Raw genomic sequence first — 26,589 nt, 5'->3', positions numbered from 1 at the left:
CTCAGGATGGCCCTGAGGCATTTATATAAGAGTAGGTTCTAAGGATGAGCCTTACTCCTTCTGATTCTCCTACAGTCTTAAAATCAATCTCTTAACTTGCTTCTTTGTGGAAACGCAAGTCTGCAGAACTTCATATCTTATATGCAGGAGGCCAAGTAGAAGTCCCAGGTCAGCATTTTTGTCTGCATTTCCTACCTCCATTAGCTAGGTCTTTCACCTGTTCAGTGGAAAGGATGTCAAGACCTTTCTTTCTATCTTTTTCCCTGAAATGGAAACCCTGGTGGCATAGTGGTTATCAGTTCAAATCCACCAAGTGCTCCTTGGAAACGCTGTGGGGCAGTTCTACTCTGTCCTGTAGGGTTGCTATGAGTCGGAATCAACTTGACGGCCATGGTTTTTTTTTTTTTTTTTTTTGTGGCCCCTGAAATGTCCATATGTTTCTGCAGCTAGGGAGGTTCCTACAAGGCTAAATCATTGTTTCCCAGGGGAGACATGACTGGCATTTGGGAGGTTACTTTGTTGTTCAGTACTTTCCTAATGTTTAACACTTCCGGACCCTTGGACACGAAATATCAATAGCACCCACTAGTCACTATAACGAACAAAAAGGCCAACAGATATTTCTAGATGCCTGTAGGAGGGCAGTGCATCCCCTGAGTGAAAGCTGCTGGGTTACCTGGTCTATTCTCTCTCCTTCAGATAGGACTTACTCTGCCTGTGAACTCATATCCAAACACTCTCCGGTTTTGCTCATGCAGACCCAGTCCCAGTTGGAGATGTGGAGAGAGGCTCCAGGAGCTCCCTGCGGAGTCGCTACGGGGAAGTCATGCCTGTGTACCGACGGGACAGTCACCGAGATGTGCAGGCTGGCAGCCACGACTACCCCGGCGAGGGCATCTACCTGCTCAAGTTTGACAACTCTTACTCCCTGCTGCGCAACAAGACTCTCTACTTCCACATCTACTACACTAGCTGAAGGACTGCTTGCTCAGGGGCAGGCAGGTGTTTCCTGCCTGGAACGGGCTGCCAGCTGTTGCCTCTTGTTTTGAACAGGCAAGAGCTAAAAGTAGAGCGTGAGGCTCCTGAACCTCATGCCCTGCCTGGCATGGCTGATTGTTGACCCCACGTAGCTTTTCCCTTTCTTGGCTTCTGCAGGTGGTGGTGTCATGCCTCTGTTCTGTGGTCCCTGAAACTTGCTCTTCTTGCTTCAGACTCTAGCAAAATCCCTCTGTGAAGGCACCCATCAGGCAAAAGCCTAAAAGGAAGTAGGGTGTTATCTTTTTAAAATGGGTTTATCTTGGTACAAGGTGTATTATTCAGATTGCTGCTCTCCCCCCTTGCAGAGCCTTTATTACAGACGCATTTAGTGGCACCCACTCTCTTCGCTGTCTGAGGTGCCAGAAGAGGGAAAAGCACAGTGTCCACGAAGGAACCCAGACTCTTGGACAGAGAAAGCTCTGACCAGCCTCTCACCACTGCCATATTCCTGTCTGCTGGTTGCTCTTGGTACTGTACAGGCTGGGGAGCCCTCACTGCCTCTGGGGGGAAATGGCTGATTCCTGATGGTTAGCCTTCTCCTCTCTTCCCCTTCCTAAGTCTGTGTTTTTGCCATTACAGCAAGAACTTTCATGCAATCGAAAGTGATAATCAATGTAATCTAAAATCTTCTGGGAAGAAGAACAGCCTCTATCACTTCCTATTTCAAGTGGCAATTTCTTCTCTCAAGGGCACTGGTGGTAGAAGGGGAAAGGTGGGCAGTAGGTACTGAGTTGATCTCGGAACCCACATCTTTGACAGCTGAGTGTTATGAAATTATTTTTTCTATAATCAAAGACGGGAGGGGTATAATCTGAGAGAGAAGGTAAACATGTGAAAACCAACCCAAAACCAAACCAAACCCTCCAGATTCCCCACCGCTTTTGTGTCTTTAAAGAAGGAGTGTTAGTTAGAAATTTCGCTCTGGAACCAAAAGCAGTGAATCCCAGTCAGGGTTTCAGAGTTTCTGGGTTTTGGTTTCTTGCACTGAGAACTTAAAGCTTTTGGTTTTCAAAGTCTCTTAGGAAAGGTGATCATGAAGCTTCACTGTTGCTGTGGATTGTATTTGTTCTTTACCCTGCCAAAGCCTGCATTTCCCTGAGGTCTAGCAGCGTGGCAGGGTGCAGATGGTGCTGCAGCCAGTGGTTGCCAGAGCACCAGGGTGCCAGGGCCTCAGGCAGAGAAGACCGAGGAGGGACGTCAGCTGCCTTTGGCTGTCCTTGTCACCTCCCTGTTTCTTATTCCTTGTGTCAGGTCTATTGCTGCCTTACAGTTGTGAGGAATAATTAGGTTTATTTATTACTTTATTATTTTTTTAGTACATTTCATTCTGCTTTTGAATCGGTTTCCATCTGTTTCTCAGAAGACTTCCCATCTGTTCTGAGCCACTTAGACCACCTCTTCTATGGGGTTAAAGATGATGATTTTAGGAGAAGTTGGGATGTAATGAAGTTGCATTCCTGCAGGTCAGTCCTATGATGCTTTGGGAGGAGTCTGCCCCTTCAGAGGTGCATGACGCCTACCTGCCTAGTGTTTTGGGTACAGCCTAGCATTCCCTGTGAGGAATTCCAGCTTGTGAGGGAACCTGCCCATTCACAGGGGATAGAGTGCAGAGGTGTTGAGTAGCCAATCAGAGGTCTGTGATGCTGAGATTTGAAGTCCTTTGCCTATTCTGAGGAGTCACATTCTTCACCATCTTTCCTTCGGCTCATTCCTTCCTTGCATGGGTGCCTCAGGCCAAACCTCTCCTCCCTACTGGAGCAGTAACTAAAAGAGCAAGACTCCTCACGGTAAGTCTAGTAGCACCTTCATCATGAACAAAGGGCAATACATTCTGCACCTTCTGTTCCCCTGGAAGCCAAGCCCCAAGTAAGATAGGATTGCCATAACATCCCCGTTGTCTGAGCGGTATCATACCTCCATTATTTTATATTTGTGAGTGATTTTTTTAGAGGATTACACTGGCCAAGATTTATATACCTTGTAAGAAATTATTTGTGACATTCTATTTGGACAGTAAAAAGCAAACTTGCAGTTATCCCATCTGATAGCTGAGTGACCACTCTTTAATCACTAAAGTTGAATCATGCCTTAGCTAATTGAATATAATCTTTATAATGGAATTTTCTACTGAGCTGTTTTCCAGTCAGCTAAAGCCTTGCTTATTTTTCCTGTTTGTTATTAACTTCCGTCTTTCCAAGAGGAGCTGTCAGGCATAGCAGGCTCCCTAGGATAACACTTAACTATTTTTGCCATGAGAGTCTCTGTACTTATTTTCTTTGGAATCCTAGTTCTTTTGCATCAGGGATCCCCTAGGGACTTGTCCCCTCTGCCTCTGTGTGCCTGTTGTTGTCTGGTCACTTTTTGAAGTCCTAGGCCATGTTACTTTTCATTTTATACTGGTGTGTCACTAATAGTCAGGGCTGCTTTGTCTCGTTAGCATAAAATACCTAAAAGAAGATCATTCCACTGTCTAATTTATTCACTAGTCTCATATTAAACTTCTGAAAAATTAAACTTTAGGGCCAAAAGATTATTCACTGAAGCACAGCTATTACTGAGAATTTCATAGCCCAAGCAAATCCTAAGGGGTGATAATCTCCTTCGTCTCTCGCTGTCCATTTATAGAACCAAACAAAGAAAGACAAATCATTTGTGTTCACTTTCGCCCTGCTCTCCAGAGCACAAATAAATGTTAGCAAACAATCAAGAGAAAGTGCTGCAGGGTAGGAGAGGGACTGGAATTCTGTATACAGACAGGCTCAGTTGTTCAACTTCTTCAGTTTGTTTAGTTTTGCTACTTTATGGAGAGATACATTCAGGGCTTTTAGGAAGGAAGAAATGTTTAAAGTGTTATTATTTTCCAATATTTTATTATAAAAAATTTTCAAACAGAAAAGTTGAAAGACTTGTGCAACGAATACCCATGTACCCACCACATAGATTCTAAAATTAGAAACTGCTAAGATTTCAACAAAGTCAATCCTAACATTCCGTTCCCTTTGACAAGTGTCCAGTTAGAGTATGTTCTCTGCACAGACAGCATCAGCGCTATGTGAGAAAGCCCTTCATTTCAGCAGACTTGCTTCCTTCAACATGGGTTACCTGGGAGGCAGTCCCTCCACAAATGTTCTTTAGTGCCCATCTTTCAACACTCACGCCGCACCTCCCTGTTCTCTCAGGCCATGATTTCCTCTCTAACTGGCATATTGGTGTGAGGGTAATAGCAAAACTGCTCTGGAAGGAATTTATTCTAATCTTTTTTCTTTATGACACATCCTCAGGACTCTGAAATCAAAACTCAATCCTCAGATAACATGTAGCTTTGTAACGGAATTAGGTAGCAACTTGAAGTCATACCACTCTTATATTTTTCTGAATTGATTGATGCACTTTAAAAATATGTTTATCTGTTGTTCAGGAAAGAATCTCAGACTTTAAAATGTGTATATATGTATGGAATATTTAAAGCTGAAAACTCAGTCTTATATCAATCGGTGAGCTTAGATATTATCTTAAAACTTATAAGTTACAGGAAATATATAAGTATATATGTTTTTGATGAGCCCTACCCAGTCCCTCTTTGGGAGAAATCAGGTAAAGCCCAAACCCTAAGTCTGTGTTTTTATATGTACTTTTTAAGACTACTTTTCTGCAAAAGGTTACCATTTAGCCCTAAAGTCTGTGGCTCTGAGGAGCTGAGTGACCTGAATATTTACATAAAAGACTATTCTTTCAGTGGAGGATGAAGGAGGGGCATGAATTAAACAGTTTTGTGCATCTTGAGAATTGCCTTTTTAAATTGATAGCAAGGAGTGAAAACAATAAAATAGAGGGAAGAAAACAAAGCTATCAAATATATCCTGGAATTTTTTCCCATATTCCCAATTTTGCTTAATTCTTCAGTTTACATTTCATTAGTTGGAATTGTTCTTTAAGCTAGACGCCTCACTGGTCCTTATTGTACTTGTTGGAGAAACTCCAAACCCACTTGGCCATCTTTTCCAACAGCATCGACTCTAGGATTATTTTGGAGTAGGCCTTCTCCGCTAAGTGTCATCCTGACCTGAGGACTGATTTTATCTCCATATTCTCTGGGATTTAAGAGTCTAGTGCTGTGAAAAAAAGATGGAATTAGAAAGGGGCCGAGAGGAGTTAGTTGCAGTTGTGGTACTATAGACCCGGTTGGTTTAGACGATAGCCAAGAGGGGGATGAAAAAGCCTGTTTTGACTTACATCACAGAAGAGCCTCGAGCTACAGGGGTGTGTTTCTGTGACACCCTGGGCCCTGTAGGCTGACCATCCTGTGGGGTGTAGGAGTCACCGGCTTATTTCAACTATGTGGGATGGTCGTAAACACAGCAGTAAATGGAACAGGCCAGCAGTAAATGGAACAGGCCAAGGAGACACAGTTGTTCCCTTTAAAGCTTCCACTCTAACACTTGGACAGTTTCTCCTAGGTCTAAAAGGTCCACATCAGCCTCTTTAACTAGTTTTTTTCTACCTGACCAAATGTTTAGAACTTCTAAGAAACCTAAATCTGCTGGAAAAGGGAAGAGCACCATCCCTATAGAATCTCAGTGGATGAAAAGAATTAGAAAGTGAGTTTCTATCTGAAGGAAGGTAATTTCCATTTTTTCATTGTAAGAGATAGCGTGTAAGGGATTTATGCTCTTCAGAGCAAGTCATTGTATTCCTTGTGTATTTGATTGTGCTCAGGGATCCATGATGTGTGATTCTTTGGGGAGTAAGTGAGGAATAGGTGTCCAGACCTAATCATCACAAGCCAGGTATCTGCTTTCCAGCAACCTGGTATGTGGCAAATGTCCATAATGCAAAAGTCCAGATCTTCATGCACGTGGGATCCTATCCCTAGGTTCTCACTTTTGCACAGCTGAGAGACAGAGGGGGACTAAGACCTCTCCGTGTCTGTAGATTACCACTCGCCGTCTGATGTCTTGATTATTTACGGTATTGTTTAGCACTGGCAGCATAGTATCCAAGGCCTTTGTGCACATGAGTAACCACAATTAAATAATACTGTTAGTTGACTAGAAAAGGCAGTCAAACTTGTTGGAAGTAGGGCTGGAGAGGGGTTATAATTTATAGTCCCATATTGGGATAGCTGGGTAACTTGTGTTTGACTGTGCACTTGGAACTGCTTTTTAACCTTACCGAGTGAGTGAAGAGGATGCAACAGTGGTATACTGATGAGGATGACAAATTAAGTCATAAAGAGAGCAAACTCTGTCTGTGGGGACCATACTCTGTCCTTGGCTGTGAGTGTATCTTCAGCCTGAGTTTGCAGGTCCTCAGTGTTCTCAGAGCCTAGCTGCAGGCCCCATGAAAGGGGCCAGTCGTTTTGGACACTGACTCTGGCATTTAGCAAAAGAGAGCCCCCTGGGAGTTGGTTCCTGGTGTTCTCTGGGAGTGAGGGGTGGGGCACTCAGGCAGAAGCACTCTGTTCGTAGTGGTGATGGTCAGTGTCACCCCTTGGCTCTGTCTAACCCATCCAGCACCTGTGGGCATTCCTTTGGTATCTACCCAGTTATTTAGGCAATGAGGTTAGGGCAGGATTTGGGACTCAAAGGGTGAGAGAAACTTTGATAAGCACTGCTGGCAAGATTTCAGAAATCTCTGCTGAGGTGTTGCATTGTCCCTGCCTGGAGCAAGAAGGCCACACAAAGCCCTTCCTGTTTGAGTCCCTTATCACTAAGCTAAGAAAACACAATTACTTACCCAGAGCCTGTGATAGTGGGGTTCATTTACAAATAGGCACTCCCACAAAAGCCAATCCCAAACGCAAGACACTGGCTTTGAAATTATTTGTAGTTCTGGTCACTGGTTTGAACTTACGATCTGATTTCTATTATTTGTGCCTTGATTTCTTTTATGCCCCAGGCATGTGGACTAGCATTAATTTCATGGCACCTCTTCACTGTATTCAGAACTATTTACTTACTACCTAACACTCCAAGATACAATAAAAAGGTGCCCCAGAAGTCTAGAGACACAGGCATCTTTATTAAATTCCAGTTACCTGTCACTCTACGCAGGTAGTTGGGCTTATCTAGGGATAGGACAGCACATGTGAAATGACTTCCAGAGAACAAATGTATTTTCTGAAAGTTCCGATATAAGGTCATGAACAGTTCTCAAGTTTTGATGTAGAATATTTTAGTGTATATCACAGCAGAGCTCTGAATTCACAGTCGGCTTAAGGGCCATCTGTCTGAGCTCTCCTCGTCACTCAGGCTTGAAATACCCAGTTTGTAATGTTCCTTGTTAATGGTTGATGATTATTGTTGTCGATCTTTAGGTTTAGACCAAGAGTCATCTGGAAAACATTATCTCATTTCCTTCTCTCCTGTCCTGAGCAATCCATTTCACTAAGAAATTCCATATTAAAAACTCCACTAACATCTCTTTCTGCAATTATTGTCCCCATAAATGGACTAATTTTTATTTAATCAAGTTGAACTATTTCCATTTAGCCATGTTAAAGAGCAAGTCATTTAGCCGTGTTAAAGAGCAAGTAAAGTCTGGAGTTGCCATTTTCTCTGAATAATGGGAAGTGTTTTGAAATTCCCAAAAGAAAGCTTCTTTGGAATCCAAGTGAAAGCCAGACTTGGGGTAAGGATAATTGGGATAGAGGGAGATGCTTGGGGAGTTCCTTGATTACTTTGTGCCATTTAGCTTATATTTCTCAAGGGCTTGCTTTGGTGCCATGCACTCCGACATATCAGTTCACTGAAATATGGTCAAGTTTTCTTGGTAAATATTTAAGCAACTGGCAACCATGAAGACATTCTTTCCTTGTTGTTAACATCATGCACCGACGCTGATGTTACAAAGGGTCTGGGAGGGAAACGATGTCAGTCTTATTTTTTCTTTAAAAATTGAAAGTATTCCAACTAATAATTTATTAAAGTCAACTTGCTTTACATGTCCCCCATCCTGTGCTGTCAACACTTCCTATGGTTTCTAAGTTAAGAGCTCTATACCAAATTCCTATGTCCTGCTGAGTGGTTTTTCTTTTAAAATACCGTATTTTACCACCGTGTGGCACTGAATGTGTGGCTGTAATACACTGATGATCCTGAGCTATGGTTCTTTAAATAGCTCAGGCCCTGTGTTTTTTATATTATGTAACAGTTTTGTGATCTTTTGTGCATTCTTTGTCTTCTCTTCCAATTTTTGAAATCTGTCATAAATAAACTCTTTTCACTATGCACCTGAAACATCTAGGTTATATCTTAATGAACCTGATTTACATTTTAAATTCTTCATCTTTCATCCCTCCTCTGCATCTTAAGAGGAAAGGCATTCTCTGAATCCATATGAATTATTTTTATGGGAAAATTGAGAATGAGCTCAATGATAGCTTTTTCACCTGCGTTTGAATTCAAACACCCAAAGAACTGGGGTTGGCCCAAAGGCAGAAAAACTGGATTTGTGGTGATGATTAACAAACAGAATATTGAATTTGATGTTAGGATTTGGTCCCCAAAGGTGCTTGTTTTCAATGAATTTCTCTGTTCAAATTTGGAACCAGTATTTTGGACACCAGGGTAATCATAACAATAGTCTGGGTGGTATTAATTCAGCCTGTTTCATTTAGAAAAATGACACTATGCCTTTGACATCTTTTAAAACATTCTGCCTCTGCACATCCTTGATGAATGTGTAGAAGGAGGGGAAGCCACATTTCTGGAACATGGAGAGGTACCCTTTAAAAGTTTTTTTCAGTGATATTTGTGGTTCTAAGATGACCCTGGTAGATCATTCTCTGCTTTCCTCTGCAACCTACTTTAGAGACTGAAGTAGAAAGGAGGAAGGGATCTAAAATAATTGTAAGCTAAATTAATGTAACCTGCCCACCAATCTCCACCAAAACCGACAATAAAAAGCCTAGGCAGGTTACATGTAGGTAGGGATCTTTCATGATTTATGTTTGGGTATGCTGAATGTAACATATCATCGATAACTCCTAACATGTTTAATATTATTTTTTTAACTTTTAGAAGCACTTATATCAGTGATATTGACAATGACATAGCTCAGTTAGGACAACATAAGGCAGCTCAAAAATTGCAACTCTTGACATTCAGTCTTGATAGTTTTTTCTTTAATTCTACTTTAGATGAAGGTTTACAGAACTAGCTTCTAATTAAACAGTTGGCACACATATTGTTTTATGACATTGGTTAACAACCCCACAACATGTCAGCACTCTCCCTTCTCAACTTTGGGTTCCCTATTACCAGCTTTCCTGTCCCCTCCTGCCTTCTAGTCCTTGGGTCTGGGCTGGTGTTCCCCTTTAGTCTCATTTTGTTTTATGGGTCTGTCTAATCTTTGGATGAAGTGTGAACCTCAGGAATGAACAGTCTTGATAGTTTTTAACCCATGTAGTTCTGGCTTAAACTCAGCAGCAATCTTAGTTCAGAGTATTCTCCCAAAGTGGAGTGATGCCTGCTTGTGATCTTGGAATCCAGAGCTAATTAAGTTATGTTTAAAAGTTAGGAGGAACCAATTAAATGTTTAAATCAAGTGCTTATTTTATGAATATGCATATCCATCTGCTTGTCCAATAGTTTTTTTACTTTTCTTAATGGGTATGTAAAATTACTTTGGGACAAAATTCTGTATTTTTTGCTTTGTTCTCAGGTATTTCCTGGCAGCACCTCCCTCCTGCTTTTGTCTTTCTAAATTATTTTCTAGAACTGATTACTTCCATGGAGTTGGAAGACCTTCTACATCTTCTTCATCCATTGCAGCCAGTCCCACTCCAGGAAGACCCCCTCTTTTGTGGCCTCCATCATATCAGGATTAGGTGTCCACTGGTTATTCTTCACAGATCTGACTACTGATAGGGAAATAAAGAAGGACTTGACTTTACCACTTACTCACCCTTTTGAGAGAGAAGCCCCTACTGGAAAACCTCACCTAAGAAGTTGATTGTCTTGTATTAGGAGAGATACTATACATCTGACCCCTGAATATAAGAATTTATTTGTGGACTTGAGTCACAGAGAAGATAGTTTTCAAAGCCCTTTATAGAAGTTTACTTATTGTAAGCCTTGGAGCCATTTGGTCTGACCTCTAGAGAAAAGTCTGTGTACTTGTGGAGACACTTGCTCCTTCATATTTCAGAGCCCACAAAAAGGGATTATATGAGAATGGGAGGATAAGGACATTCAGGGAGGGAAGAGGAAGAAGGACATGTTTAAAGATAACACACATTTATGGACAAAGACTAGTCACATCAGTAGGTACTGGGATCACAGAGGTGAGTCAAAGGTGAAGCTCTAGAGAAGGGAACCCTGCTTTCGCACACGGAAGATAGTTTAGAAATGTTACATCCTCTTACTCACTAGAGCAAAGCCAAGTTTTGAGAATAGAGAAGAGGGCTCTTTTTCTATCCCACGTAGCCAGCCCTAGGTTCCTAGAGGAAGGTTCACTGTGGGGAGGGGCTGAAATCCTCAAAAATCTCAGGTCTCCACATCCCTGAAGAGCAGAGCAGCTGACCTCGTTGCCAAACTGGATTCCATGGAGGCCCTAGGGCTGGGTAATAGGATGGCCTCACTCTAACTCTCAATACTGCAGACCCAGAAACCAGAGGGACTGGTCCCTCCTCTCTTGTGAGCTGTGGTCATTCAGTAAGACCAGAACCTCTGCTTATCCCCCCTACACACATGTGCCTTTCCCATCCCCTGTTGGCTTCCTGGTCCTGCCTTCTCTGAAGCCTTCCCAATTCCATTCTCCCAGCTTTTCTGACGTCCTCACAGCTCCAGTCTCCAAATCCCACAGGAGATACCAGAAAAGTTCTTGCAGGCTCTTGAGAGCAGAGGCTCTCCTTGGTTCTGGATGAAGGAGGAGGCAAGGGAAGGGTCCAGCTTGAGACCAGCTTGTGTTGCTACAGACTGTGTGGAACTCTCCACATCTTAGGCTCTAGTTTTACAATACAGAAATCTCACTGAGTATCTGTTCATGGTGATGGAAAATTTGGCAACAGATATGATGATGGTTTCACAACATGACTAATGTAATCAATGTCACTAATTGTTCATGTAAAAAATGTTGAATTGACAAATATGGTGTTATATATTTTTACAACAACAACAAAAATCTTTCACAAAAACATTAGATAAGGAGACAGACTGTTGTCCTCTGAAGGCCAGTGTAGCGGGGAATAGCTGGGAACCGGAAAAGTTTAGTACTTCCTCTGGGGGACACAGGTGATGGGGGGGAGGGGGTAGTGCTCGTGAGAACCAGCATTTTCCAGGTGAGTCACCTTAAATGAGCCCAGAGCAAGTTTCATTGACTTAGACATATTTGTTTTTGTAGGTCTGCCTAGGATTAGAGAAAATGAGATGAGAAAGGAAGGCCTCTCGGGTCCTAGACTCCAGGCATCTCTGGTGCTTCTATGTTCAGCCCAAAGGAAAAACCTACCTTCCTCACTCACCCAGGGCTGGCTATTCGCATTACATTTGACACATATCAGAATACTCCTGTTGAACTATGGGGACCGCTTGGGAAAAATATGTAGGATGAGTTTTATGCATTAGATGAGGGGTGTTTTTTTAATAATGTTTGATAATTGAGACTGCTTCACTTCTTTATCTGGTTTGTTGTTGTTAGGTGCTGTCGAGTTGCTTCCAACTCCTAGCGACCCTATGCACAACAAAACAAAACAATGCCCGGTCCTACAACATCCTCACAAGCCCCCACAGTACAACAAACTGACAAATGTGTGGGGGTTACCTGGTTTAGATTTCCTTAAAATTCATTAAGTTTTTGCCACCAGTTTTAGGATGGCTGTTGGAGGCACAGGTTAAACAGGTTAATATCCTGATACCGTATAGGAGGAGACTTGAGTTGAAATATGTTAACTCTTAGAACTTATCCTGGAACAGAGAGACAAAAAGATAGGCAATGATACACAATGTTCAGTGGTAGAGTTAGAGCCTGTCAATCAAACTGGTGTCCTTTTTAGGAGTACGTGGAGGGACAGAAACTCAGTAAGAACAGGGGCCATGTCTGTCATATTCCCTGTCATTCTTCCACACATCCCAGCTTCCAGCTTGGTAGGAGTCACTCAGGAGGACTCACAGCTTGTTGATGAATTAAATGGAGGAAGTGGTAAATCCATTACTAGCTGGCATAGCCATCAGGTTGTTGTAGGAAAAATCTCAGTTCATCCCCTTATTATACTTAAACCACTGCTGTTGAGTCAGAATTATTAGTTCACTGTAAAATAATGCAGGGCAGTGGGAGGGATCTGTCTCTGTACCTTGTCCTAGATGTGGATTCTATCTAGTTCTCTCACTTCCCAGAAGTCTCTTGGGCTTCTCTGTTGCTTAGAGATAAAACCGGAGGAGGAAGAAGGTGGAGAGACCCTGCTTCCCTGGCAACCTTAGCTGTGCTGGAAATCAGTTCAGGTCAGTTGGGCTCACATAGGAGCCTGTTGGTGAGAGGCAGAGCCAGCTGCCTCCTGACTCCTGGGAAAGTGGCAGCAGCCCCTTACCTGGTCAACCTGTGACCCTGAGGCTTGCCTTCTTGCTTCTCTGATCCCACCATCTCTTCAGAGCCAGGGAGGAACCCTGCTATGGGAGTTGTAGGGGCACAAGCTGAAGTGTGGGGCCACCCTCATTCCCCCTACATTTATTCTATCTTTAAAAACCACAGGAGGTTTTTTAAAAAAATTATTGTTGTAAATATATATCTAACTTATTTGCCAATTCAACATTTTTCAGGTGTGCAATTTAGTAATATTACATTAATCATGTTGTGCAACCAATACCAGTATCTGTTGCCAAATATCCCAACACCATAAACAGAAACTCACTGCTTCCTAAGCAATGACTCCCCCTTTTGCCCTCCCGCCCGCCCCGGTAATCACTAATAAACTTTACTCTCAACGCATCTGCCCATTCTTGTTATTTCATGTAGGTGAGATCATACAATATTTGTCCTTTAAACCACAGGACTTATAATCACCTTCAGTTTTGAGTAGGAGATAATGATTCCTAATCCCTGGGTTGAGTTTATTCTCAAGTAAAGGTTTCTTGGAGAAAGCCCAGGTGAGCCTTATCTGTTATGCATTGAATTGTGTCCCCCCTCCCCCATACTTGTGGCTATAATCCCATTTGGGAATAGGGTTTTCTTTGTTATGTTAATGAGGCCATATCAGTGCAGGGTGTGATTTAAGCCAATCATCTTTGAGATACAGAAAGAGCAGATTAGGCAGAGAAGGAAGCATAGACAATGGGGGAGGACACATGCTACATGAAGATCGCCAAGGAATTTCTGTTACAGCAACACTAAGAAACTCATACATTTATCTAACAAGACAGATCTGGAATAATTTGAGGAAAAGGGTCAAGATGGCAGCAGGACATAACAGGAGGAACTGCTGAGACTTTCTCATCACTGTTGTGTCCACCTACCCTTCCTCTGCTTCTCTCTGGCTTTGCCAGGACAAACCCACCTGGAGAAAAACAGTGCCCCGCTTTGGTCATTTTAGAGCCTGGAACTCAGGTCAACTAAGAAAGAAAGAGGCCACAAAGGATGAGAAGAGAGAAGAGGTGCCCTAGGATTACAGCTGGGTCACAGGGACTCATGGCTGAGAAAGATGGCTTCCACTTGAACAAGACTCATATACCTTAGTTCCGGTTTAACTTCAGCCATGGCGGGAAAATGAAATCTCAAAGATGGGATGTAAAAGGCCATCTTGTTTCACCCAGCCGCTACCCCAATCGTCCTGCAACATCTCTGCCAAGAGGTGATGCTGGTTCTGGTTGAACACTGCTGGGGAGGAGAATGTGCCCCCTCCAGGGTAGCCATGGGAAACTGCTGCTTGGGTGGTCTCCTGAGCTGGCTGGTCAGTAGCTTATGGAGGAGCCTGCCTCTAGTTTCCAGAGCCATTCATGATAAGATCTTCTGCCAAGTACCTAATCCCGGGGCTGCTCCAGAGGATGCTCTCTTGCAGATGAGGGACTGGGTTGGGAGGGCCACCTTCCCTCTCAGAGCTGGAATGGAACACTTAACAATGGGATCTTTCCTAGCCCTGGGAACTCAGCTGATCTCAAAATGCTTTCTTTCCTGATTCTTAAATCTCTTCTCCACTTGGACCTTGTGTGATTGTCTCAAGCAAATAAGGCTTGGGCCTATTTCTCTTACTTGTCCTTAGGGACCAGGCCTGCCACAGAGTAGGCAAGTGGCTGGCTGGCTTCCTCTCCTGATCCATACACGGCGGGGAATCCTGCTAGGGTGGAGAGTGTTCATATTCTAGAACCCAGCTCAGCCCTAGCTGAACAACTGGGAGTCCCAGGCTTCAGTTCAAATGACCAAATTTCAGTGCAGGCATTCTTTGGAGTCAGGTCACTATAATAGGGGACGGCTCTGCATGTTTTAAAATTGCCAGGCGTTTTAATCTACATCCTCATTTCATCTTCATGACTACCCCATGACAGAGATAGCAGTTATTGCTCCTGGGCCCCATTCCTGGCCTCCCAGCACCCCTACTCTACCCATTTGACAGAAGAGGGGACTAAGGGAGAAAGAGGTTCAGAGGGATGGTAGATCCATGGCTAGAGTTCAAGTCTCCTGTCTCAGTTAGGTTTCCAGACCTGTTCAGCCCACCCAGCTTCTGCTCCTAGCCCCCTGCCCCCTCCTCGCATTCTCATACCAGTGGGGCAGTTTTGGGAGCTAGGCCCTCATCTCAGGGGGCGTATCTGGCTGCCGGCAGGGATGAGTCACTTGGAAGGCCTCCAAGGCCAGCAGAGTCTTGTTGATGCGGCTGATGGTAGGGTAAAGAGTGACCTCCACCTTGTACCTGTGGCAGAGAAACACCCACATAAGCCATGGTCTGCAGGGGCGCAGGAAGGCTGCTCTATGAGCATCAAGAGAAGCACAAAGGCAGGGCTGGGTGAGGTCCGCAGGGCAGGCCAGAGGAGGACTAGGAAGGTGACTTTGGCAGGGGGAGCCTTATTCACAGATAGCCCTCTGGAAATGGTCAGGCCTTGTGCAGTATTGCTTGGCATTTCTGTCACCTACTGTTCCAAAAACAAAAGACCAAACCAGTTGCAGCTGAGTATCCTCCAATCATGTTGACCCCATGTGTGTCAGAGTAGAATTGTGCTCCACAGGGTTTTCAATAATTGTTTTTGGAAGCAGGTTGCCAGGCCTTTCCTCTGAGGCACCTCTGGATAGACTTAGAACTGCCAGCCTTTTAGCAGCCGAGCATGGTAACCATTTGCACCAACCCAGGACTACTGCTGTTCTAAGCAATGGCTAGTTGTTGAGGACCTAGGGTCACTATAAGTCGGAATCAACTCGACTGCAAGAGTATTACATGGAAGGCACAGTGCTAGGCAGTTACATATACAGACTGTCTCTCCACCCACATCACGGGCTTCTTCAGGGACAAGGAACGTGTCCTATATTCCCATATCCCCAGTGGTGCCTAGTGCGGTGCCGTCCATAGAGAAGTACTCACTCATGCCCTATGGAAGGGCCGACGGAGGGAAAGAAGAGGTGGAGTTTACTGCCAGGCACAGACACACCGACATACCCTGTCTAGGGGCAGAAGGCAGGTGCTCTTGGGGTGGCTTCTTACAGAGATGTCCACCAGGTGAGCCACCTTAGGAACAGGGGCAGTACATGATCACCTGGGCTGCGGTGGTTGTGGCAATTCACTCATTTCTTCCATCCCTGATTCTTCCAGGCCAGAGTGAGCTCCTTGGCCAGTCCAGGTGAGTCTCTGCAGGAAATGCTCCCTCATTGACTGAGGTGGGGGCCTGACTGTGGGAGGAGGCTGGGTGTTTTGCCAGGGAGAAGACAGCAGGAGGAGGGAGGGAAGCCTCCTCTCTGTGCCATTTGGCATCCCAAGGGCAAGCAGAGGTTAGCTCATGGGGAGCTCCGCAGCACATTTCTGCTAAGCTGCTGAAGAGAAAGTGAGTTCCTCATTGTTGGAGGTATTCAAGTTATCTTTTACTTACCTTTCAGCATTTGCCACCTGAGGCACCAGACACAGATCAGCCATGGAAACCTGAAAGAGGGCAGGTCTGTGTCAGTGTGTGCACCCCCAGACCCCGCTAATGGCATGGGGGAGTCTTCTGGCAACTTGAGAGGGTAACTCTTGACATCCCCATCAGACTCTGACTCTTCCACCCCATCCCTGCCCCTTGACCTGTCTCCCAGACCTGCCTGGGTCTGCCCTCCATAGCTGAAGCTTCTCCCCAGGCCATGCTCTAGTTGCCCTGACAACGAGCTCTATGGGTGGCCAGAGAAGACTTGAGTCTTGAGTTGGTGGATATTACTGGGCTTGTTAAAAATGCCATCAACAGGCACTTAGGGAGGGCTCCCAGCAGTGAGGAGATGTCTCAGGCTAGGGGTGGGGGACCCTGGAACTCAAATTACCATAGGTCCAAGGCCTTAACCTGTAGGATCAAAGGCACCTGAATCCTAGATCTCAGATTTGGGTGGGAATGCAGACATCATACAATCTAGTCACTAATTGGATGCCTGGATCACCTCATCATCTCAGAGATGAGGTCTTCCAGCTTGAATACCTCCAGGAATGAGAAACTCACTTTCTCTTCAGATTGCTTAGCAGGAATGTGCTAAGGAGATGCCTATGAGCTAACATCTGCTTGCCCTTGGGATGCCAAATGGCACAAGGAGGAGGACTGTAGGTCCCTGGCCCTCACCCCCACCCACTACAGATGCCTCCTCAGGAAGCCCTCTGAGCTGGGCCTGCCTCTGGGGTAGAGGGAGATGGCTGAATCTAAATGGGAGAGCCGAAGCCTGAGGTCAGCACGAGGGAGGTCTTGGTGGGCTGGTCACAGGGGGGCTTACCTCATCTCCCACACAGTACTTCCCCGCTGTGCTCTGCAGGATCTTCTCCAGAGCTGTGGGGAGACCACATGAATAATCTTAGTCTGGGCACAGAAAGGGGACATCAGCCTTGACTTCCATAGCTATTGAATGGGCAGCTATCTGAGTGACAGGCTGGGCCACTGAGGGCATGTGTGCTGAGGGGACATGGCAGCCAAGTCTGGGAAGAGTTGAGAGGGACACGATGATGTTTCCCTCAGCTCCTCAAGCGGTCACCATTCCTTTCCCTCACAGTGGCCAGCAGCAGCTCTCATGCTGATGGGGTTTGCCTTTTGCTGGCCTTTATTTCCTGGGCAGTGGGCAGTAAAGCAGAGGCTGGACTGTCTAAAGAGCTGTGGGTCTTAGGCACAAAGGCTCCCAAAAGTGCCAGAGTTTGAGGCCAGGAATGAATGCCCACCCAACCCACTGCCTTCACAGCCCTGCCATCACCCAAGCCACTGTCAGGACCAAAGTAGCCTGGGAGGATATTTCAAATGACCAGGCCCCTGCGTGTGTGGAGCCGTTTCTCTGAGTGACCACCTCAGCTGGCAGGAGTAAGGAGTAAGGACTCACCATTAAAGCCAGTATTGATGACCTTCTGGGCCCAGGCCAGCCCGCTCTCCTGACCCACTTGCTTCAGGACAGACAGATTCTGTGCAGTCCAAGGAAAATGTGTGATTGGCTTGGGGAGCCAGGCTGGGCCTGTCACCTCAGCTGAGCCCCCAAGGGAAGCTTGGTTCCTGCCTGCCTATGGCTGTGCACCTATACCCCTGGACTCCATAAGCTCACTTGCTCCCACCAGGACCCTGAGGTTGGAGAGAGTTAACAGTCCCAGCAGCCACCTTCTCAGGCCGCCAATGGCCCCTGTAGTCTGAAAGCCGTGTGATGTGAGGGAGATGTGCAAGGCAGGGGGCATGGAGAGCTGCCATGGCTAGGGCAGGTGTGGCTATAATCTGAGGCCTAGCTCCCTTGTACCCAATGCTTCTCCCTTAGGTGGGCCTTTCAGAGGAGGGAGTGTGATGCAGGGTGGGCAGGATAGGGTGGCACAGAGGACTGGCTTCCAGGGGCTTTGTACCACTGGAGCCATTTCACTTTGGGCTACAGTTCCTTCATCTGTAAAACAGGGCCGTCTGTTTGCTCCAGCCTCCTTTGTTGAAAAGACAACATGACATGGTGGGGGGCTGTGGGGGAAACACACAAGTACACAGTTGGGGGTCCCAGACTCTGGTCCGTGCTCTGCCACTAATTAGATGAGTGATTCCACCTCTCTGGGGCTATTTCCTCAGTCACAAATCAGGGGTTAACACACATGAATTATTTTAATACTTCCTTTTCCAGTTTTACTAGTGAAAACTTTTTCCAAACAAAACCTTAGAGAATCTCAATATATGATATGAAACAGCCAGAAAGGAGGTTGCTCTGGGTAAGGTGGAGGCCTGGGCCTCAGCCTGCTCAGCCTTTCCCTTGTCACCCTGGCCCTTTCCCCACCCTGAGTACCTCTAGCGAGTCCTTGGAATCCTATCCTCGTCTGGAACACAGTCTGGGACCCACTGGACTGGATGACTTCTGGGCTCCTTCCTTCTCTCTGCCGCTTGGTCTAGGTCCAAGTCCCCATGAACCTCTCTCTGTCCTCCTGCCACTCCCACCCCCAAGCCGGATACCTACCGTGGGCTCCCCACAGTCAGTGCGGGAATGTTTGAAGGTCAGTGTGTAAGGCGATGTCAGTGTGAGAGGGTGGTAGTGTGAGTGTGCAAGGGTGCAGAGCTGCAAATGCCATACCTGCAGGGGCTGGATGCCGCTAGCAATGAGGTCCGAAATCATGCGCACGGTGGCCCTCTGCTTTGGGTTCTGAGGCAGGAGTCGCGGAGTGGGCCGAGTCTCCTCCAGGTACTCAATGATGGCCAGCTGTCCAGAGAGAAGCAGTGAGGCAGGGAGAGAGCCCCAGACCCCTAGACAGGAGGGGACAGGGCCAGCAAACTTCCTCCTCCTCTCCCTCCTCAGCTTGAGCCCCATAAAGCCAAGAGGCTCTCCAGTGGGGAGGGCTCTGGTTCTACAGAACTTGGACCCCCGGATGCTTGAGTTTCCCCTCAATTCCCAGAGCAACTTCTCTCTCTTCCTTTCTCCTTTCCTCCCTCAGACAAATATTTATCCAGCCCTTACTGTGTGCTAAGCACCTTGGCCGCACACAGGCAAGGTAGAGATACAAGGCTGTCTGGTTCAGGGTGCTGCTTTCATGAGGAGCCTTCTCCAAACCCACACTCACTGACTGGCTAATGGTGAGTCCATCAATCTTCAGGGCTGGCACTTGCTTCATGGGATTCAGTGCCTGGAATTCTTCAGAGAACTGTGGAGACAAGGCCCTGGTGAGCTGAGTGGTCTGGCCTGAGTTGGCTAGAGGGGAACCAGTCAAGCTGGAGGACCCCAGGTCTGTCACACCTCCTTGCCCAGGGGAAGGCCCTGGCTCCTAGGCCCAGCAGCCCTGAGGGGTACGTGTACCCCAGCCCCCAGTGGCTGCTGAGCTACAGGCTTCATTCCAACAGCCCACTGTGTGCTTTTCCCTGTGTCTCATAGTGCGGTCACCAAGCTCCTACCCAGTCGGCCACCCACCCCTACTGGAGTCAGGCATTGGAGAGGCTGGGCTGTGGTGTGGGGCCTGGAACCTGGGCTCTTACCAAGGCTCCTCTGGCTGCACAGCTCTCCGCCATGTCTCAAAGGGAGCGCGAGAGCTTCCCCCAGCTGTGCAGACCAGAGTGCACAGGTTCACCTTGGGGGCAGAAGTCTGCACACCCTGCCTGGTACCTCCCCGAGGCACCTTTCCCACATCTTGGCCCTAGGGTGGCCTCCTTACCTGCTGCCCCCCATCCTTCACAAGATTGACAGGCACCGTCTCATAGTCAATGCCTTTCAAGGCTAGAGCTAGGGGAGACACAGACGGCATAGTCAGGGGACAGCCTCTGGCTGCCGTCCCAAGGGAAGAGCCCTTCCCAGGGCACGTTAGGCTCCAGAGGGAGGTTTCTGCATGCTGCTGGGTGCTCACGGCCCAGGTTGGCTCTATCCCCTTCTCGCCAGCTTTCCTGGCACTATCCACTCCCCTATCAGGTCCATGATGCTCTGCCTCTCTCTCCCTGAACTCTTAGCGCCCTTACTCTCTGCAGCCTCAACAGGGCCCTCATGTCCCTTGCATGGTGCTACAAAGATGTGTGCCTGGACCCATCAACCTGGCAACTATGGTCAAACAGCAGGGGTATGTCCTGTTCATCCCTCCCCTCTCCACCCCCCACCCTGGAGCTTAAACAGTCACAGTGGTGAGCAGGGCTCATTTGTAAGAGACATGCCAGTGCTCCACCGTGAAGGTGTCTAAGGGACAGCTCCCCAAAGGAAGGTGCTGATCTTGCTCAAGTGACCACACAGCACGCACAACCAGAGGACACTTTTTCTGTTTAGCAAAGTATCCCTTTCAATTCTCTCTGGTAAACTCTGTTCTCAGGGCTGCTGACCATAGATTCCAAGCAGGACATCAGTGCTCTTTGGTGGTCTCAGAGCATTTGCTGGGACTCCCAATGCCTGGATTTCTTCTCCATTCCCTCTGGAAATTTTCTTTGGGAAGGGGAGGTCAGTAAACATGTTTGGGTCAACCCCAGTGGAGAAGACTGTGTGCATGCACGCACGTTTGTGTGTTAAAAGGTGATCCCCAACAAGCCACTGCCGTGGAGTTGATTCCAACTCATAGTGACCCTATAGGACAGAGTAGAACTGCCCCACAGGGTTTCCAAAGAGCGGCTGGTCGATTTGAACTGCCAACTTTTTGGATAGCAGCCAAGCTCTTAACCCCTGCTCCACAGGGCTCCTAAAAGGTGATAGCCAATCCCAAAGCCAAGTGCAAAGAAGTGAGGGGAGGAGGACAAGAGGAAACCTAGTCTGAAGAGAGCCTGAGAAGTGCCAGGCTCCTGCTCAGCGCTCAGCAGCTCCACTCTGGAGGTGGAAGGGGTTGGGGAAGAGGGAACAGGCCAGTGCATACAGGCCCTACAGTCAGTGCTAGCACTGCTCAGCTTCTGGCCCAGTCAGGGGGGATGGGGGATCTCCTTGGAGAAGGGTTATCTCTGCACCTCAGTGCCTTGTCTGGCTGACTTCAGCAAATACCAGATGACTAAAGGGTGGGAAGAGGGGTCACGGAAGATACCTTAGCTATTATTAGGGCCAGGCTCTGGAGCCAGGCTGCCTGGGTTCAAATTTCATCAAATTCATTTGCTAACTTATGGCCTTGGGCAAGTAACTTAGACAACCTCTGTGCCTCAGTTTCCTCATGTGACAGGCAGCATAATGTAAGAACACAGACTCTGGGGCCATACTACCTGCGTTCAAATTCCAGCTCTGCCTCTTACTGCATGACCTTGGGCAAGTGACTTAACCCCCCTGTACCTCAGTTTCCTCATCTGTACCTCCCTCCCCGGACTGCTGAGGTTGAAATGGAATCATGCACACAGAAGCTCTCAGCACAGAGTGCTCCCTCATTGTGAGCTGCTGTGATAATGACCTTTGCCAAGGGCTCTGTTAAGCTGAGGGAGGGGAATAAACTCAGAATAAACCAGACGGCTCTAGTTTCTGATTTACTGGGGTTGAGACAGACCAGTTTTGTTTAACTTGTCAGACCAGATAAGAACTAACAGAGGCCACCTGTTCCTCTGCCAGTTACCAGGGGCCTTTGGATTTTGTAAGCCTACTTTAAACATGGTTGCTAAGGGCCTTTGGAGAGCAGTATGGGGAGAGGTATCAGTCCTCAGGGAAAAAATAACTTGTTCCCTCCTACCCCCACTCCTCTTGTTGGACTTTTGGGTGGAGGTGCCATTCAGGGACAGGGTAGGAAACTGAGGATGCTGGTTGCTGGGGGAAAGCCTCCCTGACAAAGCACCCCTTTTGTCACTGGCCAGCTCTGCACCCAAGGCTCCCTCCCCCCACCCCACCCCACCCAAACCAGGTGCTCAGCCTGATGGAGGCACAGCTCTTACCAGTTCGAACTCTCCATGAGCAGGAGCTTTGGAAATAGGAGTACAGGATAGGCTGAGGAGACAACAAGGGCGTGCATTAATCCATACTCAGTGGGTTCCTGGCCCCAGAAGCCCCCTGGAGAAGGGGCACCCCACCAAGGTACTCCAAGCCTGCACTGTTTTCTCCCATTCTGCCAGGCCTCCTTCCTCAGAGCTGTGCCTGAGCAACTCTGGGTCAGCAGCCCCAGCAGTCATATGGCGTCCCGTGACTCCAAACTTTGCTGGCACGTGTACCTGAAGTTGGAGAGGCCCCCCAAAGATGCAGCCAGCCTAGGAGTGCCTTCCTTACCTTGCTGGACTCAGCCATTGTGCCACCAGTGACTTTCAAGCTCCCAGGAAATCTCTCACAGAACTGCAGGGCAGGGGGAGGAACTCTGAGGGGGTGGATCCCATGAGTCAGTGGAGAAACTGGCCTAGATAGGTGCCTGGGGAACTTTGACTGTGGTCAGAAAGGGCATCTCTTTCCAACCTCTGGCAAGTTGCACATGCAAATAGCATCCAACTTCCTGATGGAGCTAGGTTCGATGTCCCATGCAGACAGGGTGGCCTAGTTTTCAGGGAGTAGTTTGTGTGCTGCAGGGCTGGAAGCTGGCATACCTGGGCTCTGTCCTGGTGCAGGAGCCACTTCCCAGCCCACAGAGCAAGGTGACTATGGTGGTGTGCTGACCCACAGGACAAGAGAGCTGAGTGCCTTCAGGCTGAGGTTTACGGGCATAGTGAGGAGCCCCCAGGCAATTAGTGGCAGAGCTAAAGAACTTTGTAACATTTGCCTGAGCAGAGCAGAGGCTGGGCCAGCCCAAGAGGCCTGAGGGCCCGAGAGCCAGGGAGAGGCCTGTCTGCCGGCACAGCTGAGAAGAAGCTGTCCTGACCTAAGAACTATATCCTGAGTCACCCTGATCCTGAATTGTAACCTGTTACTTCTCTAATAAAATCCATAATCATATTGTCTGTGAGTTCTGTGAGACCACTGTAAAGAATTATAGAACCCAGCAGAGAAGTAGAGAGTACCATGAGAGGGAGAACTGGTGTCAGAATCGGTAAAAAGGTTGGAGGGTGGGGGTATGGCTGGCCTCCACCTCGCGGGAGTCAGCCTTGGGCTGATGCTGATAATGACTCCTTCTTGCCCTGGTGAAGTCAGATGAGGTCTGGTGCTGCCACCAAGCTATTTTTACAGTTGGTGCCGTTTTTTTTACACCAGCATTTCAAAGCAGGACCCAGGACAGAGTCCCCAGTGATTGTTGTTGTTGGGTGCAGTAGAGTCAATTCTGACTCATAAGCAGCCCCATGTGACAGAGTAGGATGGCCCCATAGGGTTTTCTTAGCTGTAATCCCTACAGAAGCAAATTGCTAGGTCTTTCTTCCTTGGAGCCACCGGGTAGGTTCAAACCGCCAACCTTTTGGTTAGCAGCAGAGCGCTTAACTGTTGTACCACCAGGGCTCCTTCACCAGTGATTAGCACTCTTGAGTCTTCAGGCAGACATACAAACGTCCATATGAATGGAAGAAGAAAGAACTCAATAGAGTTTCTCAGATCACCTCTGTCTACCACCCCTGACCACAGACATTTCACTGGAGTTCCCTCTCCCCTCTGACACCAGGCACACCAAGCTGCTTTCTGAACCTGCTTTCATCATCCCTGCACACCAACTCCAACTCAGGGTTCTAGGCAGGCAAGGGTACAAGTTCAAACCCAGGCCCTCCAAGATGACTCCTGAGCCTGGGAATCTAGGCTCTTTTGAAGGTACCTTTTGTGGGGAAAGTGAAGATGGTCCTGGCATGCAGGACAGTTGACAGGTAGTTAAGTGTCCTTAGAAGAGGAGTTGGGTGACCAAAACTGGATGCTCCTTAGCTAGAGATGCAGCCCCTTCCCTACCTGGCCAGGTTGGAGGGGCCAAGTAGGGCCAAGAGGCAGAGACTGTTGGTGAGAAATAGACCACTGGAGAGAAGCAAACATTAGCTTAGCTCCCTGGAAAAATGCCTTTCCAATTTGCTTCATGTTACACCTTTGACCTATAATGAAGGTGACCACAGAGTCACGGTAAATGTCCCCATTATGTCTCTTGCTGGCTTTTAAGCAGGAAACATGAAATCTCTTAGATGTTTAATTTCTGCTTTTTCTCTTACCAGTGGCAACTATACAAACCATCATGTGTTCCTTTTCTGCATTTGTAGAGCTAAATTTTTTAAGCTCAAGTAAAATATCCATCTTATCGTCACTCCTAGAAGAATTTTGTTCCCCATCCAATTCCGGATTCTGATTACTCTTCCAGATTTTATTTTTAAACTGATCTCTTACACATGGTTTTTGAGAAAGACCGCTAAAATCCCACCTGGAAATGGGAGGGCTATACAGTATTAAAAAACCAAACCAAATTAGTTGCCGTCGATTCCGACCCATAGCGACCCTGTATACAGTATTAAAGTGATGCTACAGCCCATCCTTCCAGCTACAAAAGCGGTCCTCAAATTTTGGCGCAAATAAGAATCATCGGGGCGCTTGTTTAACATGTAGATTCCCGAGCCCTTTTCTCTAGGTAGCTCTAGGGAGGGCCCCGGGACGGCACAAGCATGTTACAACCCAGAAGCTGTCCAAACGATTGTGATGTGCCACTGCCTTCCCTCGCCCCTGGTGCTCTTTTAAAATGCAAGCATCCCTAGAAGGCCATCCTTTAATTCTTAGGACCTGTCGGACTGACCGGCTGGGAGAGGAGCACACAGGGCTGTGCGGAAGAGAGGCGAGGGTCAACATCTGGATGCCCTGGTAAAGGCGGGGGGAAACACAGGGTACAATGACACGAAGCCGCCTCGCACGTTCCAGCCGAGCCCGCCCCCTCGGTTAGATCCTCTTGGAGCCGCAGCACCCAGCAGGCAGCGCGCAAACGCAGAGCGTGACCGGCGAGGCGCACTGCATGCTGGGAGTCGTTGTCGGAGTTCTAGGGCGCAGTGGGTCACCTTTGGCCCAGCCCCCGAGAAGTTCTCCCAGTGCCTGAACTAGCGCCCCCTCCGTAGGTGCGTGGCACAGACCTTCCCAGCTTGCATCTCACACTTCTAGAGAATCCTCTTCCAGGGCTGGAAACTTCGCGCCTGGAAGTCGCCGACTCGTCGCCGAGTAAGGCCCGGTGAAGAGCCCTAGCTCTCCGCTTGGTAAAGCGAGGGTTTGGACTAGGATGATTTTAACTCGCTCTTCTAGTTCGCTCCGCCCTCTCGCCACGCCCCCATTCCTGGCGCTGTTGGGAAGTGCAGTTCCTTGAGCCGGTCTTCTCTCCTGCCCTGTCTTCCCTGGTCCTACCGGTCCCGTCATGCTGTGCGACACCAGCCGCCTCCTCCCGGCCGGGGCGGCGACCACGCTTCCCGCCCAGCCCAGATCCCGGGGCTCGGCGCTCCGCTGCCGGCGGAGAGAACTACATTTCCCGGGCCACCCCGCGCTGCCCTTTTGTGACTTCTTGGCGGCGCAGCTGACAAGACCAAGCTTCCCACCGGGCCGGAGGGTTATTCTGAGGAGGGGAAGGATGCCGCCCGTAATGGGCGGAAGCCTGGCAGGATCCGAGAGGCGCGCCCGGCGGGGTCGCTGTGGACCCCAGGCTGCTAGGGCCGTGGGCCCGGACGTGGCCGCTGAGGATGCAGCGCGAAGCCCCAAACGGCTTGTTCAGGGCTCGCGGCGCTTCGAGGCAGCCGGCGGGTGGGCCCTGCTGGCCGTGGTGACGCTGCTGTCCTTCGCCACCCGCTTCCACCGTCTGGACGAGCCACCGCACATCTGGTGAATGACGGGAGGGACCGGCGGGAACCATGGCAACCGGGGGGGTGGGAGGGACGCCGCCCGCTGATTGGCCTGAGACACGGAGGGGGCGGGACGGGGTGACAGGATTGGGGCGGGAGCTGCGGTGGAGGGGAAACTGAGGTTTCTGGTGGTTGCCTTTCACGAGGACTCGTTTTGCTCTTGGGGGTAGCAGTGGCATTCTTAGGACCTGGGGGAAGCAGTCAGTCGTCATGTCTTCCAGGTTATGCTAGAGTGTCTCATTTGGCACTTAAATTGTGGTTTTTAAAAAAGCTGCTTTGAACTTTGCAAGATTTGGAAGTTCTTAGTACAGAATTTCCCAAGCCTAAATTCTTAATCCTCAGGATGTTCAGGCATCAGCTGCGGAGGAAATTCCTAACTGAGCGCCTTCAATTTCGAGAGCAGAGCTAGTTTGAGTGTCCAGGGATGGTGACAAGGGTTCCGGAAGGCAGGTCTGTGGTTGCCGGTGAAGATTCGTATCGGTCAGATTGAAACATGGTTATGCCGGTCTATGTGTTTGTGTACTCACTAAGTGGGGGGCAGTCCATGTTTGGGAGTGGCTTTTGGTTACCTCTGGCACATCAGATAGTTCAAGACCAGCCATGTCTACGTGAGTTTTTCTGTTTTCGTAGCACGATGACAAACTGAGCAGCAGGTCACATTACCAGCTACAGCTGCCACTTGACTTAGGTGGACCATGTAATTCTTTTGGTCAGGGTGTGGTGCTGGGCCTAGGAGCCAAAGAGAGCACTGATTGTTTTCTTTCTCATCGCACCTCAAGAGGTCTAAGGTGTTCCCTCCCCAGGTCCTGGGTTTGCTGCTCTCCTTTACTGCCACGTAATCAGTGTGTCCACC

The 26,589-nt window shown here is 48.1% G+C and overlaps 3 protein-coding genes across 9 annotated transcripts in view; 2 read left to right on the top strand and 1 right to left on the bottom strand.

The window, feature by feature from the left end:
* Positions 1-5,410, top strand: part of TMED8 (transmembrane p24 trafficking protein family member 8) — a 34,892-nt gene extending 29,482 nt beyond the window's left edge. For both annotated transcript variants that reach the window (XM_049899730.1, XM_049899731.1), the window contains one exon: positions 759-5,410. In XM_049899730.1, the coding sequence (XP_049755687.1) occupies positions 759-976 (218 nt within the window). In that variant the 3' untranslated portion in view covers positions 977-5,410. The remainder of the gene's footprint in view (positions 1-758) is intronic.
* A 3,739-nt stretch (positions 5,411-9,149) lies between these two features.
* GSTZ1 (glutathione S-transferase zeta 1) lies at positions 9,150-25,119 on the bottom strand. 5 transcript variants are annotated; one of them, XM_049899734.1, is made up of 11 exons: positions 24,984-25,119; positions 22,249-22,311; positions 21,921-21,972; positions 19,763-19,830; positions 19,178-19,258; positions 18,694-18,819; positions 17,488-17,566; positions 16,897-16,949; positions 16,038-16,087; positions 14,726-14,872; positions 9,150-9,901 (listed from the first exon to the last, which is right to left on the bottom strand). In XM_049899734.1, exons 1-10 carry the CDS (start codon positions 24,996-24,998, stop codon positions 14,746-14,748), a joined length of 714 nt encoding a protein of 237 aa, XP_049755691.1. In that variant the 5' UTR covers positions 24,999-25,119; the 3' UTR covers positions 9,150-9,901; positions 14,726-14,745. The 5 variants fall into 5 exon arrangements, with proteins under 5 accessions (XP_049755691.1, XP_049755692.1, XP_049755690.1 ...); XM_049899735.1 differs by lacking the exon at positions 9,150-9,901 and adding an exon at positions 12,930-14,066; XM_049899733.1 differs by lacking the exon at positions 9,150-9,901 and having other exon boundaries at positions 12,930-14,872.
* Positions 25,120-25,168: 49 nt separating this feature from the next.
* The window catches only part of POMT2 (protein O-mannosyltransferase 2), a 58,029-nt gene continuing 56,608 nt past the window's right edge, over positions 25,169-26,589 (top strand). For both annotated transcript variants that reach the window (XM_049899725.1, XM_049899722.1), the window contains exon 1: positions 25,169-25,716. In XM_049899725.1, the coding sequence (XP_049755682.1) occupies positions 25,259-25,716 (458 nt within the window). In that variant the 5' untranslated portion in view covers positions 25,169-25,258. The remainder of the gene's footprint in view (positions 25,717-26,589) is intronic.

Source organism: Elephas maximus, chromosome 10 (assembly GCF_024166365.1).
Source record: "Elephas maximus indicus isolate mEleMax1 chromosome 10, mEleMax1 primary haplotype, whole genome shotgun sequence".
In the NCBI taxonomy this organism is placed as follows: domain Eukaryota; kingdom Metazoa; phylum Chordata; class Mammalia; order Proboscidea; family Elephantidae; genus Elephas; species Elephas maximus.
The sequence above is the reverse complement of the archived record's forward strand: the minus strand, read 5'-3'. Positions and strand labels throughout refer to the sequence as shown.